Source organism: Leucopleurus acutus, assembly GCF_964270905.1.
Source record: "Leucopleurus acutus genome assembly, chromosome: 9".
NCBI classification, from domain to species: Eukaryota; Metazoa; Chordata; class Mammalia; order Artiodactyla; family Delphinidae; genus Leucopleurus; species Leucopleurus acutus.
Window position 1 is genome coordinate 5,683,963 of NC_139144.1, and position 20,508 is coordinate 5,704,470.

Consider the following 20,508-nt stretch of genomic DNA (forward strand, 5'->3'; position numbering starts at 1 on the left):
AACCAGGTTCACTGGATTCAGAGACCCTGTTCCCTGAAGCCGACCAGCATTCAAAACACAGACTTCCTCAAACCTGGACTTGGGCTTCCCTTCTCACCCACCTGGCCGGGCAGGCTGACCCGGGGCTCAGAGCCTGGAAAGGGGACCTGCAGGGAGCCCCCCCAGGCCAGCAGGGCACGCAGATTCCCCTGCTTCCAACACTTACACTCACCCTGGACACACACACACACACACACCACAGGGCACATACACACATGCCATACGCACGTGCACATGCACACAGCCATGTGCATATGCACAGGTGCACACACCACCGTAAACGTACACGTACACACAAGGCACACACAGACACACAACACAGTTTCAGGGCCTGCGGCACAGCCACGAGCTGGGAACTTCCCACGGAAAGCCATTCCCCCCTGGCTTTAACGAAGCAGCATCTCTTCAGAGGAGCATCTGCCCTTTGAAGCATCTGTGGAGCTGGCAGGGGCTGAGGCCCCCGCGACGGGTGGGCGGGGCCGGTGGGGCGGGTGGGAGGGGTCTGCGGGGACCCAGGCGCGCCCCGCGCAGCTCTTCCCTCCCTCCACCCAGCGAGGACCGCAGGCTGGTGCGGGGATCAGGCCCTTCCGTGCGGGGTCGACCGAGCTCCGAACCACGTCTCCGGGGGCCGCAGAGGACCGCTCACCCCCCAGCACCGCTCTGCTGGACGAGAGGCCGAGGAAGGAGGGGTCGAGGTTGCAGGGATGGCCAGAGCTGGGCCGGGCGCTGTGCCTGCGCAGGGCTCCAGCGGGCTCTGGACGCGGTGCCCGCGGCGCGGGACCCCTGACCCAGCACAGCGCCTGGCCCAGCGCAGACCCTAGGTGAACCCTGCATCTTCCGTGGAGGCTGTGCAGAGGGGGTAGAGGTGTGATGATGGAACTCTGAGAGAGGGGCTGTGAGAGAAGAGCGAAACTTTCCGTTTTGTAAAGCGTGACAGTGATAGTAATTAGCATGTATAAAGGTTTTTTTCAGGCATTCCTACCACAGGATCACTCAGACCCTCACAACTCTCATCACAAGGTAGATTATCGTCATCCGCAGTTTACAGATGAGGAAACGCAAGCCCAGAGAGGTTTGCCCGAGGTCACACAGCTAGCACGTGGCTGAGCAGCGAGTCCCTCACCAGGCCAGCTGGCCCCCACGCCGGCACTGCCAGGTGAGCTTGCTGTGTGGCATCCAGGGTCGGAGGAAGATGGTGAAAGAATAAGCAGAGAGAAAGCCACAGTGGGCAGCTGTGACGAGGGCTGCAGAGCCAAGCCTGTGAAGAGGGAGCAGCCCAGAGGGGAGCCCGCAGCTCAGGGCCCGACTGCCCTTGGGGGGACATCCGGTCCTTGAAGGGTCTGGGGCAGAGCACTGACGTGCCTGAGGGCTTAAAAGTCACGCCAGCTGTTGCTTGGAGAGCAAATTGCAGGGGAGAGAACAGATGGATTTGAGATTTATCTGGAAGTAGAAACAAGGAGATGTGAAGTGGTCTGAAGATGCGGCACAGGGCTGAGACATCAGCCTGCAGATTCCGGCTTGGACCTGCCTCCCGGACCTGCTGTGTGACTGTGGACAGCTGCTTCCCCATCCCAGAGACAGTGACAAGACTTAGGAACAGGACACCAGGAATGGACCTAACAAAACCTTACAAAAGGTCTGCAAGACTTGTATGAAGAGACTTATAAAAGCCCATGGGAGGACATTAAAGAAGAGCTGAATAAATGGAAATAAATGCCCAGTCATGGATAAAGAACCCAGTACCATAAACATTTCCATTTCCCTCAGACTGATGAACAGATTCAGTAGTATTTTAATCAAAATCCCACATAGATATTTGACTCTAAAATATGAACGGAGAAGCCAAAGTCTGAGAACGAACAGCATGCGCTTGAGAAAGAAGAATATTGCAGTCTCGCTCTATACTTATGAGACAGATGAAGCTGTGAAAATGTAACAGTTTTGATGCAAGGATAGACATCTGGCCAATCCAACAGAACAGATAGCCTAGAAAAAAATCCCACAAAAGATTTGGAAAATGGACATATGTGGAATCACAGAACCAGTGAGGAAGAATAAACTATTAAATGGTGCTAGAACAACTGGCTGGCTACTTGGAAAAAACATGATCTTGAATCTGTTTCTCACCCCATGTACAAAAATAAATTCCTGATAGATTAAATCCTTAACTGTGAAAGGCAAACTTCTTAGGACAAGAGAGAAGTATATTTTCATTACTGTGGAGAGGAAGGATTTCTTAAATGATTCACTTAATCAGCTAACCATAAGAGACTGACAAATCTGACTACATTATTGTTAAGAATATCTGTTCTTCCAACTGTGGAAACTAGAAAGACAACTTCCAGGGTAGAGGAAGGGATTTGAAATGCATATCGCTAATTATGAGTTAGGGTCTATAATATAAAAAGACCTTTTCAATAAGAAAAAGATAATTCAGTAGAAATACAAGCATTTATCAGAAATGGAAAGGAGTCTCATAAATACGTGAAAAGGTGATTTTTCTTGTTAGCAATCAAAGAAGATAACTGTTTATTGCCAACATATGAAATTGCAATGGATTCTGTAGGTTTGATCTTTTTTTCTGGCCACCTAGCTACATTCTCTTAGAACTTTCAATAACTTATCTGTTAATTCAGGTGGGTTTCAACGTAAACAGTAGTATCCTTAGTGAATTGTGAAAATGTTGTTCTTTCTAGTCCCTTTATTTTTCTTGCCTTATTACACTGTCTAGGACTGTGTTGTCCAGCATCAGAGCCATGAACCACATCTGACTATTGAGCCCTTGAGATGCAGCCAGTGCTACTGAGGAAATGAATACGTCAGTTAATGTTATTTAATAATTTAAATTTAAATCTAAAAACTGAAGCAGTGTGGAAATTTTCCCCATTACATAATTTGAGTGCAGGACTACATTTTACTTTGTTGTATTACATAATATAGGCTATTGTAGTGCACGCGTATTTTTGATTTTGTTAACGTGGCTGCTAGAAAACTTAGCATTTAAAATTCTGTACGTGCCCAGCACTGTTCTAGGGCCTCTGGGACAGTGGTGATGGAGGTAGTGAAAGTCACATCTCATTGACTGTAGAAGGGATCTTCCACCACTCACTATTGACAACAGGGTTTTATTAGGTACTCTTTATTAAAAAGTTTCTTCTATTCCTATTTGTATAATAAATAGATGTTCAATTTTGTCGAAAGATTTTCTTCATCAAAGGAGAAAATCTTATGGTTTTCCTCCTCTGAACTGTTAATGTGATGAATCACATTAAATTTTCTAATTTTCAAGTATCCTTTTATTCTTGGAATAAAACTATGGTGTATTAACATTTTGAATAGAATTTTTTCTCTGGTTTTAGTGTCAGATTCTATGGTATCATAGACTGCTCTGAGGGTAATTTCTTCTTTTTCGATTCTCTGAAACAGTCATATAATTTTGAAATTTGGAATTGTCCAGTCACTCAAAGAGTATAAGAAATCATACATAAAATCATTTGTCCCTTCCTATCATTTTTGAGGGAATATTTGATACTAGCAAATCAATTTTTTACTACTATAGGGCTATTTAAGATTTCTATTTCCCCTGGAACCCAATTTGATATTATTTCATCAATTTTTTTAGATTTAATGACAAGAATGTTTTTTTATGATATACTCATTACCTTTTTAGTTTGTTGGATCTATAATTATATCCCCTTTTATTATCATGTTTTTTTACCTGTTCCACTCTCTTTTTGTCTTTAGTTAATATTGCCAGAACTGTGTCTATTTTACTAGTCTTAAAAAAAAAATAGCCCTTGGGCTTCGTTGATCCTCCCTCATCTACCTTTATTTTCTTTTTCACTAATTTGTCCTCTTTGTCTTTATTATTGACTGCATTCAGTGATCTTTATCCTGTTGTTCTTTTCCTAACATCTTTAGTTGAGTGATTGTCTCATTACTTTTTGGCCTTTTTTACTTTCTAATATAAGCATTTAAAACTATTTACTTTCTTCTATATACTTCTTTCAATACATAGCTCAAGTTTTTAAATGAGCATATTTCATTATCATTTTTTCTAAGTATTATTTAACTTCTATTACATTTTTAAATTGATTCATGAGCTGTGTAGTACCTTTCCAAAAATTTCTAGACACATATAGCAATTTTTACTTACCTTTTTCTTGAATTATAATTTCATTAATTGAATTGACTTGTAGTCAGAGAGCAGCTAGTATTATAGCAGTTCTCTGATTGACATTGAGACTTGCCTTACAGCCTGCTACATCCTGAATTTTTACAAACATTCCATGTGCTCTTGAGAAGGAAGTGTATTTTCTAATTACTAGGTGGAGCATCCCATATACGTCCAATAAGCCGAGATTGTCTCTTGTTGAAATGCTTGAAGTCTTCACTAATGTTTCTGTTCGCTTGCTCTACCGCCCATCTTGCTGCCGTTGCTGGAGACGTGTTGAAGTCTCTTATTATGCTGGTGAATTTGGCAATTTCTCCCCATAGCCGTACCGAGGTTTGCTTTATACGTTTAAGGCTTTTCTGTTAGGTCTGTATGTGTTTAGAACTGCATTGCTTCTTGGTGGACTGAACCTTTTATCATTTTAGAAAGTAATGTTACATAACAGATTACTTGTTAGTTCCCTTGTTGCAGTGTGAATCACCCCTGTTCTCCCTCAGCTGTCGGAGGCTGGGGGTGCAGTGAAGCTCAGGGCTCTATTTCTTCGCACATTATTTAGGAATTTTTAAGTCTGGAAGTCATGATTTAAATTTTCAGCAGCACCAACATTTTCCTGGTTTCAAATGTCATAAATCCACGCTGAGGACACGCGGAGTGACAGCTCTCTGGGGCATCTCTGTCCCACACCTTCATCCAAGGATGAGCTCTTCCAGACCTGTCATCTGGCCCCATGACACTGTGTCGCTCAGCTGACCAGGAGCCATCCGAGGTCCTCAGGGAAGAAGGCCATCAGGGGCTTGCCTGCTCAGGCTTCCCTAGAAGACCACCCCCTCTGAGCCCTCACCCACTGCGGGAGCCCAGAGCCCCCTTCCCTGTGTGCAGCCCTGCACTTTCCACCTCCCACCCTCTCCATCCCCCCATCGACCCCATCAGCTGCCCCGCATCTCCTGTCTGCTCCCTCCACAGCCTGCTCCCTGATCTCCAAGGGGCTCAGCTTAACCCTTCCTGTGGTGCTCACTACAGGGCGAGGGACAGGTAGGTGCTTGAAATAGGCACCACTTTCCCAGAATGGCAGGGCGGAAAGCGCCAGGTGGTACAGCAAGAACGATCCAAGTTCTACCTTCGTGGTCACGAGCTGTGAGGTCTTGGACCACCTTCCTCACCTCCTCTGTCCCAGTTTTCTCCCTTGTGAGATGAGGATACAATAGAGGCCAAGCATGTGAATCCCAGCACATAGCAAACAACCACAAGTTATTGCTTTAACTCCAGCCTGATGGAGAAGCAAAGGTTCCTTCTCAAGAATTGTATCTTCTGATGGGATTGTAATGAGCCTGCTAGATTGGCAGGAGAGATCCTTTAATTCTCTCAAATCTCACTGCACAGGTAGACTCTGAATTTACCTGTGGGGAGACTACACATGTCATGAAGGGAGAGCATTTGCAGAGTCACAGATGTTAAGAAGGTAAGGGAAGAATTGATATTTATTCAGCGTCTCCCATGTGCCGGGTATTTTCCATATGTTATGAGAGTCGGGGCTCACCAGAATCTGACAAGGTGGGTACTATTAAAATCCCCATTTTAGAGAGGAAGAAACAGCGGCTCAGAGGCCCCCACCACGCGGGTGGCAAGTGGTAGAGAGCAGAGGAGTCCACACGTGTGTCCTGTGTTTGCTGTGTTGGCGGTGGCCCCGAGATGGTCCCCCGCCCCCGCCTTATCACACATGGGTAAGTGTGAGCACCTGTGAACGCCAGCATCCCTCCCCACAGCGTGGTGCCTGTAGCCCCACAGACAGCATGTAGATAAACCCTGTTTTCTCCAGTCTCCAAGCAAGTTGACCTTCACGCCAACACCCGGCACTGGGGCAGCAAAGTCAAGGTCCAGACGGTGCCGTTTCCAACAATCATAATCGATTAAGTAGAAAGCCAGGACTTACTTGCTGGGAACTCGGGCCCTGCTGGGTCTCGGCTCCTTGCTGAGATTTGCCAGCTCTGGGGATTGAGGAGAATGTGAGAGAGCAGCTGAGGAGGTGGGCTTAGCCCTGCAATCTTCTTGCCACTTCAGATCCACAAGGCCTAGCTTGTTCAGCCACATATGCTGGTTAAATATTAATTTCTAATGGTGATAAAGGTCGAGGATATCTTGAGAAACCTACAGAGAACAGATCATCTCAGGGAATTTAGGAAACTATCCTCTACTCAAAATGTATACACATTTACATCTATTTGCTTTTAGCGTTTTATACTTTGAGATATTTACCTTTAGAGCTTTCCTCCATCTGAAATTTATTTTAGGGTAAAGTTCTAAGTTTTTCCCCATAGAGTAAGCTAATTCTTCCAACAGTATCTTTGAAAAATATTTCTGTTTCTTGAGCTTGTTGTGGTCCTGTGGAATTGTTCTTTCATTTCTGTGCCAGGGCTACAGCTTTTAAACTTTATCTCTTTCCTTCTTTTAAAAAAATATTTTTGTTATTTTTTATTTTCTTATTGAAGTAAAATTGATTTACAATGTTGTGTTAGTTTCAGGTGTACAGCAAACTGTAAACTTTGATCACTTTCTAATGCATTGGGGTGCTTAGAAGGGCAAGGGTTCCCTTATCAGTTTTCTTTTAATAAAAATCCTTGCTGCTTTCACGTTTCTCTTTCAAGAGCAACTTTAAAATCATTTGTTCCTACATTCAAAAATTCTGCTGAGGTCTGGGTTGCAAGCGCACTGATGCGGAGTTAAGCTGTGGGGAGCTGACCTCTTAGGAAGTGAGTTTTCCCGTCTACAACCCCACCGTTTAACTCTGGTCATGTCCTCGTCTTAGTCTGGGTTCCCCCAGAGCTTCCCCTGAGACAAAGACTCACGTGCCAGTTGCTTGTTTTGTTAGTTTTTTTTTTTAATTAATTAATTATTTTTATTTTTATTTTTTTTGGCTGTGTTGGGTCTTCGTTTCTGTGTGAGGGCTTTCTCTAGTTGCGGGAAGCGGGGGCCACTCTTCATCACGGTGCACGGGTCTCTCACTATCATGGCCTCTCTTGTTGCGGAGCACAGGCTCCAGACACGCAGGCTCAGTAGTTGTGGCTCACGGGCCTAGTTGTTCCACGGCATGTGGGATCTTCCCAGACCAGGGCTTGAACCTGTGTCCCCTGCATTAGCAGGCAGATTCTCAACCATTGTGCCACCAGGGAAGCCCTGTTAGTTGTTATTTTGTTAGGCAGTACCAGGCTTGCTTCCAAGCCAGTTACCCCCCTGGTGGCCTGGTGGGCAGGGACCCTGCGGCAGGACTTTGGGAGCTGGGATGGGTGTGGGGAGGTCCACCTGAGAGGGCTGGTAATTCCCCCTCACACCCCTCACTCGGACACAGCAAGCTCTGGTGCCCGGGGACGGCTGTGGGCAGAGTCACCAGACCTCGCGGCTGGTGCACAGAAGTGATGGTTCGTGGATGGCATTGGCCGAGGCCACTTAACCAAGTCCTGCGTCTGCAGGTCTGCATTGGAGGCTTGTTGACGCAAGAGTGGAAGTTCTTGGTACTTTTCACTATACCATGTGGACTCGGGCTTTTCAACAGAACGCATTTTCAACTGAATGCAGCTTGGAGTTACAGAACCCCTTCTAGCGATGTCACATGTGGACACCCAGGCGTCCCTGGGAGGAGGATCTGGGTCTGTCTGGTGGGCAGAGCCAGTGAAGCTGCCCCACCGCACGGGTCTTAGGAAGCCTCTTCCTCCACCAAGTGAGTTGTACGTCTCGGTTACACTGAGCAGCTCTCTACAGTGTCAAAGCCACATCATCTGGTCTGGAGGCAGGTGTAGGGACTTCAGTATTCCCACTTTGTGGAGACTGGAGCAAAGCGGGGCCCCGCAGACTCCGGTGAAGTCGGGGGTGAAAAGCCATGAGTCACACACCTGCTTAGGCCTGCCTTGTGACCGATATGCAGAGGAGAAATGTCCTCGGAATCAAATTTTCTCGGAAAAGCCGCTTTGCTTAGGAGCAGATGAGAATGTCAATTCCATACTACTTGCAGAGCAGTGTTTTGAAATTTCAATGAAGTCCAGCTTAGTTCTTCTTCTGTAGATCGTGCCTTTGGTGTTGTAGCTAAGAAGGCATCACCAAACCCTCTATTCATCTAGATTGTCTCCTGTGTCATATTCTGGGGGTTTTATAGTTTTGCATTCACGTTCAGGTCTGTGATCCATTTTGAGTTAGTTTTTGTGCAGGTGTGAGGTCTGTGTCTAGATTTGTCTTTTGCATGGGGATGTCAGTTGTTTCAGCACCGTTTGTTGGAAAGACTGTCTCTGCTCCGTTGTCTTGCATTTGCTCCTTTGTCAGAGAGACTTGACTGTTCATGTGGGTCTGTTTCTGGCCTCTCCACTCTGTTCCGCGGATCCATTTCTCTCTGCTTTCATCAATTCCACTCAGCCTTGGTTACTGCAGCTTCAGAGGAGGTCTGAAATCGGGGGTGTCATACCTCCAACCCACTTCTTCTCCAATTCATATGTTTTTCAAATCACTGGGATCAACCTGTCGCTGGGTCATGAAACCAGTTTAGAGATCTCGTGACCAGCATCTTTAAAAAGGAAAGCAAACAGAACAGAACAGACTAGGAAAGAGGGGCCATCGCACCTAACAAGAGAAATCGCGTTTCCTGAAATTTCTGTTTCGATGATGTATGGGCGTGTGTGCGCTGGGCCGCAAGATGACAGCGTTTCTTACCGTAGGTTACGATCAAAGACGGCAGATGCCACTAAGGATCATACGCTCTCTCTAGAGAAATAAAGGAGACGAGATTTGTAAAATACGTGCAGGTGAGGATTCAACAGTGGCCACACAAGCTGGAGGAAGCAGCTATTCCTGTAATTGTTCATTTCACTTAAAAATTGATGCTCAGATGTTCCTTAGCTATTTGCAGTCTTCTTCTGTGAACTCTGGGCTTCCGTTTACTGTATTATTTGTAGCTCGGGAGTGACCAGGACTGGGGCTGGGAGGGGGCCAGGGCTGGCATGTCGGTGGGACCCGAGGGCCATGGCGGAGCCCCCTGTGGGGGCCAGTCAGCTCGGCTGATCGGAGACAAAGCCACCAGTTCAGCTGCTCTAATTATCATGAAGCTAATGCGGTCCAGTGGGTTTCATCGCGTTGTCTTTTTTTTTTTTTTTTTGGCTGAGCTGTGCGGCTTGCAGGATCTTAGTTCCCAGATCAGAGATCGAGCCTGGGCCCGGCAGTGACAGCACAGGGTCCTAACCACTAGACCGCCAGGGAATTCCCTATTGCATTTTTTTTTTAATTTGTTATTTTGGGCTGTGTTGGATCTTTGTTACTGTGCGCGACCTTTCTCTAGTTGCGGCGAGCAGGGGCTACTCTTCGTTGCAGTGCACAGGCTTCTCGTTGCGGTGGCTTCTCTTGTTGCAGAGCACGGACTCTAGGCGTGTGGGCTTCAGTAGTTGTGGCACGTGGGCTTCAGTAGTTGTGGCACGTGGGCTTCAGTAGTTGTGGCACGTGGGCTTCAGTAGCTGTGGCACATGGGCTCTAGAGCGCAGGCTCAGTAGCTGCGGCGCACGGGCTTAGCTGCTCTGCGGCATGTGGGATCTTCCTGGACCGGGGCTTGAACCCATGTCCCCTGCATCGGCAGGCGGATTCTTAACCACTCGCGTTGTCTTTTTGAGCCTCACCTAGGAGGAGGGCAGACGTGGTGTTAGTGGGCTGGTTTGGCAAAGGAGGAGAGGGCTGGGTAGAGGCCAGAAGAGGTTCCTGCGGGGTACACAGGTGGGCAGGTGGGAGAGAGCACAGTTCAGTCTTTCGAGAAGCCCTGTCTTTGCCCAGTTACCTGACCACAGAGCCAGCCGTGGATTCCGTGCAATGTAATGAAGGCCACTGTCAGGCTCTGGAGTGACTCAATACAAAGAGAGTGGCCGGAGGGCGCCGGAGGAACCCCAGTCAGAGAATCAAGAGATGAGAGGCCAGGCCTGGCCGTGCGGGGACCAGCCGTGTATACCTGAACAAGCCCACCTGGGCGGCGATCGGGCTGGCATGTGGGGTGCAGGGCAAGGGCACAGCGGGGGCTGCATCACCTCCACCACGTGAGGCCAAACAGAGCCTGTCAGCAGGCAGTGAGGGGCCAGAGGCACCTGAGTCCTCCCAGGGCCAGAGTCCGCCACAACCTTCCCAGGTACGCTGGCCGTGTGCTCACTGGGTGCTCTGCGGGACAGCTCAGGCCTTTTTGAATGTACTCCCCAGCCTTTCCCGCCACATTCTACCAAGACCACTACCTTAGAAGCTTAAAAGTCCCTGGTGGCTTGGGAGGGATGAACACGCAGCAGGTGCACGGACCCTAAATTCCCGGGGCCATGGTAAGTTGGGGACTGTCTCATCCACCTGTGCTGGTCTATGGGCAAATGTTTTTATTGCCAAGTCGGAGACTTTAATTCTGTAGGGTTACGAGGGGCCTGAAGATATGCAGGTTCAAAGCCCCACAGGGGACTCTGATGAATGGATGGGGTGAAATCCATGGCTCTGAGCCAGTAGTGTCCTTTCACAGGTGTGTTAAGTGATTCCCCAGGACACGTTGCTAAGAGCAGGCAGAAGGCACACCTGGTTCTCTGGGCAGCTTCTGGAATTCTCCTTCCTGGTGGGAGCTGCATCGAATCATGCTGGGCCTGGTACAGAGGCACGTTTCTGTCTCCTACCCAATCTTCCGAGTCAGGACCCCTGGGAGTAAGGCCAGGAGGATGCCTGCCCCGCATCATCTTGAAGGTGTCCATTCTGGAGAGGAAGTGTCAGAAACACAGGTTTGGTACAGCCCGTGCGGTCCACCCTTACAGCAGGGCTCAGCTGTCAACTCGGCACTGCAGCAGAAAACTGTCAATGTTCCAAATGACCCTAGAAAATACCTCGATCATCCCAGAAAGTGCAGTGCAGTCCTATTTTGTGTCCAATAGAAATAGCGCAATAATAAAATATTAATATCATTTCACTTTTTGTACAACATAAAAAATAATGTAAGTCTCCTCCCTCCAATTAAAAACTACGCCAAGAATTGTGTACGTTTGGAGCTGGTTGGCTGGATGAACCCTGCACTGTGCCTTGTTGCATCCACAGAAACTCCAGCACTCTTCGTCCAGGTTGGCTGTGAATTCGGTCAGAGCGTCAAGAACCAGCCCTGTCTCCCGTGTAATTGCATCTGGACCAAAGTATCTCCCAAGACGTCCCACCCAGCTTGTTCCTGCTCTTGCAGAGACAGAGGTGACTGTTTCTTCAATGCATAGCAATACAGTCCTGCTTACATTTAGGGTCCGTGTGCGAACACACACGCTTTAAACACTAAAACTACGTTCAGTCCGGGGAGATGCTCACAGTAATGGTGACTAATCTGGGAAAGAGAGGAGGTGCATTTCCTACCTCTGGCTCACTCCAGGAAATCTGCTCATGGAATAGGTTGATATCAAATTGGGAAGTGTGTTTTTTCCCAGGGGAGCTGTGTGGGGGAGGGCTAAGCCGACATCCTTGAGTCTTGTACACAGTGTATGCGTAGGATGTGAAACCACTGCCGTTCAGTTATAACCGGAAAGCAAAGCGGACCCAAACAAACTGGAGACAGCGGATGGTGTTGCCTTGTTGTAGCAAACGTGAGGTTAGTGTGTCTTACCTGGGGGGTGGGGCAGAGGTGTCCCTTACGGGAAGGTACCCTTAGCCTTGGACCTGGAGGCGCGCTTTGCTAATTCAGAACATCACCCAGGCACAGGGAGGCTGACTCAAGGCAACCCTCCTCCTTCCAGCTGTACAGTTCCCACTTCTGTAACTTAGCCTCTCATTACGGGTCACCCAGCCCAACCCTGTCCAGTAAGACTTCCTGTGATGGTGGGGGTGTCCTATCACTGCACTGTCCAGTACGGTAGCCACTACCGCACGTGGCTATCGAGGACTTCAAACGTGGATAGTGCAACCAAGGAGCTGAATTGTTCATTTTATTTTTTATTACAACTTAAATAATAGTCACGTGTGCCTAGTGGTATCGTATTGGACACCACACACCTGGATAAGGGCACACTCTCTGTCCACCTGTGCTCAGACCCGCCTTCACCTTCATCCTTCACACACCTTCCACACAAATCCCCCAGCTGGGCTCAGTGCTTCCCTGGGAATCTTATGCTACAGCCCTTGTAGACATCTATGTGTGCGTGCGTGTGTGTGCACGTGTGTGTGTGTGTGTGTGAGTGTAGAATTACAATGGAATTTTTTATGTTCTAAGAGACTTTGTCATAATTTTTATTTCAAATAACAAAACTCCATAGTTATAAAAATGACATTGCATAACTCGCCATAGAACAACTGAGGGAAAAAAGTTGTTCTACTGCAAATTAATACGCAATCGTTCGGGGAGATTTGTCTGGAAGGTGTGGGAGGCTGAATGCGAACAGGAGCTGGTTGCAAGTTTTTGCGGTACGCGGGCCTCTCACTGCTGTGGCCTCTCCCGTTGCGGAGCACAGGCTCCGGACGCGCAGGCTCAGCGGCCACGGCTCACGGGCCCAGCCGCTCTGCGGCATGTGGGATCTTCCCGGACCGGGGCACGAACCCGTGTCCCCTGCATCGGCAGGCGGACGCTCAACCACCGCGCCACCAGGGAAGCCCAATCTTGATGGCTTATGCTGTCAAGGTCTTGGAGTTGACATCCGTGACCCTTTGTGTTTATTTATAAATAAATAGCGTTTATTTATTTCTGTCCTGCTGGCATCTGACACGACCCCTGTCTTCTTTCCCACACAAGCTTCCTATAAATGACTCGGCCAAGAAGAACTCACCTTCCTCAAGGAAGCAGCACTGATCTTCTGTGAAGCTGCCCAAGACAAAGGGAGAAACAGTAGGAAACAAATGGTAAAGAGCGCTCAGTAGAACTATATTGCCATGGGATAGATGAAAACGGCAACCAAAGCTAGTATCATGAATTAACAACAACAATCAGTTCACCAAAGCTCCAAGCAGTGATACAGGAGATGAAGGAATACATGCAAGGAAAGCCAGCATGGCTCTGAAGAGAAATGGGAGAGAGAAAGAAACACCCTGGTAGTGGGTCCATGCTGGAAGCAGCTCAGGGAGGAACCCTCCTGCCTGGACACTGTGAGTGACCTGGACGACGGGACAGATGGACATGCACACCAAATGGAAATGAGAATTAGAAGTTTTGAGAAAAGGGAAAGCTTATGAAAGGCAGATGAGAGTGACCTAACACACATATAATTGCTGTCTTTAAAAAAAAAGACCTGTAGTGAGGTAACACAAATATATTTAGATGTAATTCAAGAAACCTTTCAGAGATCAAACAAGACTTGGATCTATTTATAGACTGAAAGTACACACAGCATCCCCGGGGTGGTGGAGGGGGGAATGTCACCAGTAACTCAGCATGGACCCCATGCCTGTCTCGCTGTTTCCCAAAAAGGTCTGTAGTGCCCCATCCAGGTGTGTCTTTCATCCTGGAGTGCCCCCTGCGGGCCTGGCTGGGCTCTGCAGTCATAGATTTTCCACCAGCATCTCCTGCCCTTGGGTTGGTCTCAACCTGCCTTTGTGAGTAGCCCCTCTTCCATGTTCCCAGTTCTGCCAAGGATGGATTTCCCACTTGTTTCCTGTCCTTCTTGTTAATGCTGTATAATTCCCAAGATGAGAAGGGTGGCTATGAATTTACCGTTCTAAAACCCAAGGCGGTAGGATATTTTCGTTTACATTTCCCAAGTGAACGCTTTTATCATAAAAAATTCTTCTTATAATTTTACAAATCACTCAAAATGGGTGCTAAGAAACCAATAAAAAATGTGATCAAGGCAGCGAGATCAAGTTTAAAGTCGTACCTTTGCTACGTTTTGGACCCTGGCCCAGCGTTTCCTCCCCGGGGAGGACGGAAACGGCAGGTTCTTCCTTGTCACTCATCTCTGTACACTGCACATCCCGCCACTGTGCACTCTCTCGCCACACAGACTCTCACAGGCCTCTGCACCTGCCCCGCCCACGTCCAGCCTTCCTCATGCCCTTTCACCTGCGCCCCACACGGCACGCTGGCTTCTCCTCTCCCACGCCGCAGACACACACAGCCCTTGCCACACACCCTACACACGTTCACACACCAGCCCCCCCCCCTCACGAGGAGGGAGTTACGAATTATTGTTCTCGCTCTAAGGGCAGCCTGCCCTAGAGGGATGAGCTCCCCGAAACTGAGGACCCACATTCTGAAAGCAAGTGATGGGAGAGTTCAAAATGCCATAGGCCGGCTCACAACAAGAGACTCTCTGCCTCGGGTGGGGTGCAAGGAGGCGAGTCAGGCCCAAGGATGGCTTACGCGACGATGCCCTCGGACCCCAGGTGAGGCCCTGTGGGAGCAGAGACGCAGGGCATCCACTCTCTTACTCTCTCTGCCCATTTCCTGTGTGACTGAAATCCAGGTTCTCGCACCGTCACTGTCTCGCTGCGGTGGGAAACGTGCCATTGGAGCGAACAAATGTAAGCTTTTACGAGTTTCTTGAGGCGTTTGCTACACCTGAATGGGGAGCTGATTCCTCCTGGAGCGTTCAGTGGGCTCTGTTCTTGCAGAGGGGATGCGAGGAGGGGCCCACCCAGCAGGGCCACGCCAGCCTGCACATCCCATCCGTTCCTCTGTAACTAGTTTTCGGCCAGGTTAGAGGCACGCTGTTAACATATCCTAAATCACTTCCCAAGATTTTCGTTGGCTGACCAGCCCGAGGGCTTTTAAGTACAGAAACAGACATTACAAGCAATAGAAAATGAAGAACACTGTATTTATGTTTATTTCTAATGACAAGAAACAGAACATCAGTCCCTTATTTGTACAAAAATACCTGAACGTTTACAATTAGGTTCATGAGGCGAACAGCTATGTACAGAAAGGAGCAAAGCACATGGAAAAAAGGTTTTGTCTCTTCAGTTCATCCCTTCTGCAATCCCTGAAAACGCCTACACGTCAGGCCATCCTATGGTCACTGCAGGTGGCACTGTGACATCACAGTCCCCAGCGAGCCAGCCCCACGCCCTCAAAGGTGTGCCCATGGGTCAAACCCTCAGGTATTAAGTGCAGAAAAGAGAAGACAAAACATCTAGACTGAGGCACATGCTTCTTCAAGGTTTAGCAGACGGAAGAACGTTCTGGAACTCTAGCGCATAAGGTCACAGAGCTCTCCTACTTAGCGCGGATCCCCAAAGCATTTGGCGTTTTCCTTCTCCATTCAGACCAGGTTGCTACACGGAGTTTCCATTTAGAACAGAAAATCACAGGCAGAGATTAAAAAGTCAACAGGCTCCAAAACGACCCTGAGCTGTCCCGTTTACATTCATGTCATTTAAATACAAAAATAATAGTCGAATGTCCTTCAGCCCCTGGCTGGCCTGGCTGGACGCCTGCTTCTTGCAGGGGCTGCCTGTTTGCAGGTGGATCCCCGGCTGCCCGGTACCAGGGAGGTGGCTGGGGCCCCGGGAGGGTCACTCTCTGTGACAGTTCACCGCGGCCAGGAAGTACACACAGAACTGTGCGTCAGAGTCAAGCTTTAGTTCTGCTTTTAAATAAAACGTATATTTATAAATATGCAATACTGCCGATACTAGCTGTCTATTGGAGGGGGGAGTGAGTCATCTCACTGGTGGAGACTGGTCTATGTAAACAGAAAAAAGAAATTGGAGAGGTGTTTTTTTTTGTGCTTGATTTTTGTTTTTTTAAAGGTTTTCCCTCCAACCGGTGAAGAGAAAAATGTCTAATGGTGTAACTGGAGCATCAGTCCCTCCAACGGAAGCAGGCTGCCAGGTATGACTTGGAGAATGACCTAACTGTCAACGGTTGGAAAGATTAACAGGCTACAGAAAAACCAAAAAAAGTGAAAAACCAAAAAAAAACAACGCAACTGAGCATTCATGGTTAAAAACATGTTTTACTAAAAATGCTTCATTTGTCTAAGTAGACACTTCATGGAAAACAAGTAGAGTGTGGCTAGTCAACTAACATACAGTGTCTATACCACAGACTGAGGTACAGCGGGTATGTGTCACTGTGTCCTAAGCCATGTGTGTCCCTTGGGAAGTGCTGCACTGGGCGGGGTCCAGGGGATCCAGTGGCCAGCAGGCCAGAGGGGCCATGGAAGCGTGGCAACCGTGATCTGGGGAAAAGAAACCGTCCTTCACCAAGTAGTCTGCCTGCCTGTCAAGGGAGCCTTTCCTGCTCTGCAGAGACAAGGCTACCCTCACATCGGAAGACTCGGCTAAGGGGACAGGGCGGAGACGGGGACAACACAAGCCACCGTCTGACTCAGCTCCTGGAGCGGGATGCAGAGTTGTCTTGGTAACCTGTCCTCAGCCGATACTGCTGTGAGGGATTCCTGACCTGGGCCAGCCGACGGGCCACCCACCGCCTTGCACGGGCTGGCTCGGGGCCGTCGGCAGGATGGAGGCCACCAAGCAAGACCTTCCCCTACTGGGCTGCAGGGCTGCCCTCTCCAATGTCTCCATCTCTGTCACCATGGAAACCCACTCGACACGGAAGCAGACCAATCAGGTGCCACTTCCTCTTAGGTCCTCTGATCCACTGGACGAGGGAGGGCAGCCCTGCCAGGCCAGCACCACTGCAGAGGGGGTAAGGCAGTGATGGTCCTAGAACAGGCTGGAAGGGCTGCAGCTGGGCCAGGCGGCCTGGTGTCCACCATGGGTGGGTGGTGGGTACCCACTGTGTCTCAGGCAGGCGGGCCTGCGGCCAACCACTCAGCCCTGCGTGGTGTTTTCCAAGGAACAAGCCACCTGCAGTGTGCAGGGCACAGCACGTGAGTCAGGTGACAGCATGAGAAGGGGCACGTGCTCAGCGCAGGGGCTGGCTGACCACGCCGCCTGCCTGGCCACAGAGCATGCCACGTGCCTACCACAGGAACACCTTTTGTATCAAAAAAGCTTCCAAGGAAACCGGGGAGGGCTAGGGTGCCGGTTGCCTGGGAGTGACCTGCAGAAGGTGGGCACCACCCTCTGCAAACAGCCTCTGGGGCTACCCCTTCGCAACTGTCTTTGCATCTCGCACAGACTGAAAAGCCACGGCCCCTCTTGCCATAAGCTGAATACAATATTGAAAACAAGGAGTGCAAAAAAGGGATCAATACAAAAAAGTAAACATATCAGTTTTAATTGTCAAGATTATTCCAGGGCGAGAGTTCATTTCCAATCACTTCTCTCCAGCTCGTGTGCCTCCACGGCCCAGCCAAGACCATCATTCCAGTTTATGCTCGAGTCTGCTGTCTTCCGACCTCCCCGATGAGGCCGGCGAGAGGGGCGCGGCCCTGCTGGATCTGCAGCAGCACATCATCGTCAAGTCCAACAAACCAGTCGATCGTGGTCGGTCAGCGCCGCACGCACCCAACTTGCTCCGAGCCCCGAGGTGCAGACAGACGTGTGTTCTGAACGATGCACAGACCTCTTCACTCCAGTGTCAGCGTCCTCCAGCCTGCAGCCAGGGTAGACCTGAGGTCATAAGGCCACGCGGATGCAGTGGTGCTTCAGTCTGCAAGGCAGGACCCCTTTGTTCAGCTGGTAAAAGTCAACAAGCTGGATCAGGTCAGAGAATTTGGTGTTCCCGTCGTCAAGGCTGAAGAAGGTCTGCCCGTCATCCTCGCACTAGAGAGACACAAGAAGACCTGCCAAGTCAGAGGCCACAGCTCTGGGACAAAACAGGCCCCAGAGTCAGGATTAGTGCTGTCCACCCATAGTGAGGCTCTAAGGGACACACGTGGAGCTGGCGAGGTGAGCTAGAAAACGTCAGGGAGGGAGGTAAGGGGGCGAGGGGTTTGTGCTGGGTGCTGCCAGGTCCCTAAGCTGCCGGGCAGAGAAGGTCCCCTGCTCCTGAGCTGGTCATGGGCAAGAACCCCAAGCTCCTCCTGGCTCACGTGCTCATGAGGGTGAGGTTGACCAGTTAGCCTGTGAGTGTCCACGCATTCAGCACACCCCATGGAGGAGGAGGGTGAGGTTGACCAGTTAACCTGTGAGTGTCCGAGCACTCAGCACACCCCACGGAGGAGGGTGAGGTTGACCAGTTAACCTGTGAGTATCCACGCATACAGCATGCTCGTGTAAGAGTACACAGCCCTGGACTCTCACAGTAGGACCCCAGGCAACCTCCTTCACCCCTCTGACGTTCACTTTGCTCTATTACAAAGCAAATGTTGGATTAATGAGATCATGTAGGAGAAGAACCTGGCCCAGGTCATGGAATATCTGGTAGCTATTTTTCTTAAAATGGAGGACATCTGCAATATCTCCCAGAAATGAATTCACATCGATTTTAACTGAATGAATTTTGAGATCAATGACTGCAATACACTGCGGTCAGGAAAGTTGCCCTGCACTGTTCACACAGAGGAAGTTAGCCTTAAACCTGTGTCGACGCATAAACTAAGAACCACTTCTTAATCCGCAAACTCTGAAGCCCCAAGCACATCCACAGCCTGTGTTTAAGCCCTGAGGTTGCATTCTCGTTGCTACACTTCTCAAGTTCCTATCTGTCTGATAATTCTAGGATTTGGGGTTATTTGGGACAATGGTATTACATATTCTGCTGGCCAGTACTTTTTCATTTTATTTCATATTTGAGGCTAAGAGAATAACATCTGGTCAATAATATAACGCAGCAGGAAAACAAAAAGGACTGTGGATGGGGCACTCTCCCGTGAACAACAGTCCCCAGGTTTGCTTATTACCGTGTTTTGTGGAATCTGTGAAGCCTGGGCTGTAACCCACAGTCTGTCCCTCCCGGTGGTCCAGGACAGGCCACTGAGAGCTGGGAGGGTCTCATTTTCCTCGTTTATACAGTGAGGGCATCGGGCACAGCAGGAAGCGACTTCAACAGACAGTGCCAGGCAGGCTGCTTGCCCCCAGGTCACCAAAGCCAGCCCTGCCTGCCCTTCCGCTCCCGTTCACGCCTCCTGGGCCTGCATGACTCTCCAGACAGGCGGTATGAAGTCCTGGGCTCAAGCACCCTTGAAAAACGCCAGGTCCCACTATGTGAAACGGATGCATTTGGTTCAAGCCTTCTCAGGCCTTCACTCTGTAAAGGACAGACTTATATCTGGCCACCCTCGTTCAGCAGCATATTTCCCAGGTCCGGGTTCCAGAGGAAACATTTCACGAGAGTTGTTATTACCTGCAGAATTGACCGCTTCTATTCAACCACATCTATACGTACAGTGTACATAAGACATTTGGTATTCAATTTGTGTATCTCAGCCCCAACGGGACTACGCATTCTCGGAGGTGCTGACAACTGTCTCCCACACAACACCCAAATCGTGAACTAGAATCTGAACTTGGGCACATGGAAGAGGTCAGCTACATTTGGCAAATCTAACCATCATTCTTAAAGAGAGTGGTGTTGACAAATACATCATATTCAATAATGAGGCTTTTGAAACTGTTCAAAGGGAGAATCTGTTTTCTGATCCAAGGACCCAGTGGAAGGATTAACACTTCTCTTTGGGGGCCACGGGTCAGTTTTCTACAGGCTTCCTGAGTCCCCCTGGTCCATACAGCACAAATCAGACAAATCCTGAGATTAAGTGGCCAACAGCGCACGTCTGCACAGCCACACGTGATCCTTCCCGCACCAGATCCTGGGCTAACAGCTCTGCTCTGTGTCTGCCCATCACCTGACCTTGCTCTTCCCATCGGGTGCTGTCTCGGGGGCACCTATGAGCTACACAGGCGTGTCGGGGCCACAGTACAATGCCACCACTTTCAGCGTTCTTCTAGGGAAACACCGTTCCCAAGCTCAAAGAACCAACCTCTCAAGAAACTCCTGAAAGGATCTCACTGGTGAGCTTGAAACTGTCTGATGTTTACTGTTTCATAGTCTGCTTAGTTGAGACCTTGAAAATTGCACTAAGAACAAAACCGGCACACAGAAGAATAAGAATTAGTGTGAAAAACATCAATACTTACAGGTAAGATCTGGAAATTTTTAATTTTCTGATGATGACACAACGTGAGGACAAATGCCTTTGGATTACTCTGGCTGTCACGGAGGAGAAAAAGCCTGGGAATGGAAAGAGTCAATTAACTGTTAATTCAGAAAGTCCAGACTGAATATATATATGAATCTGTATGTATATATGATGCTTCAGGAGGTCTGGGGAGCTGAGTGAGCTGTAGAGCTAGACCACCCTCCTCATCCAGTCTGTGCTTTCTGTCACTCTCCACTGAAAGGAACCTGGGCTCCTTGGGGACACCGCACCTCTAGGGCTGAGGCAGGGAAGGTACAAGGTGACGCTGGTATACTTTGTGCCAGAAAATCAGGAAGCTGG

General features: G+C 49.1%; 2 protein-coding genes across 7 annotated transcripts in view; both read right to left on the minus strand.

Annotated features, from left to right (window-relative positions):
• Positions 1–6,281, minus strand: part of DDC (dopa decarboxylase) — a 76,203-nt gene extending 69,922 nt beyond the window's left edge. Inside the window, exon 1 of the mRNA XM_082846173.1 lies at positions 6,144–6,281. The gene's annotated coding sequence lies outside the window, so the exon portion shown is untranslated. The remainder of the gene's footprint in view (positions 1–6,143) is intronic.
• An 8,694-nt stretch (positions 6,282–14,975) lies between these two features.
• The window catches only part of GRB10 (growth factor receptor bound protein 10), a 200,408-nt gene continuing 194,875 nt past the window's right edge, over positions 14,976–20,508 (minus strand). For all 6 annotated transcript variants that reach the window (XM_082846937.1, XM_082846933.1, XM_082846934.1 and 3 more), the window contains 2 exons: positions 20,147–20,240; positions 14,976–17,830 (listed from right to left, as the gene is read on the minus strand). In XM_082846937.1, the coding sequence (XP_082703063.1) occupies positions 17,684–17,830; positions 20,147–20,240 (241 nt within the window). In that variant the 3' untranslated portion in view covers positions 14,976–17,683. The remainder of the gene's footprint in view (positions 17,831–20,146; positions 20,241–20,508) is intronic.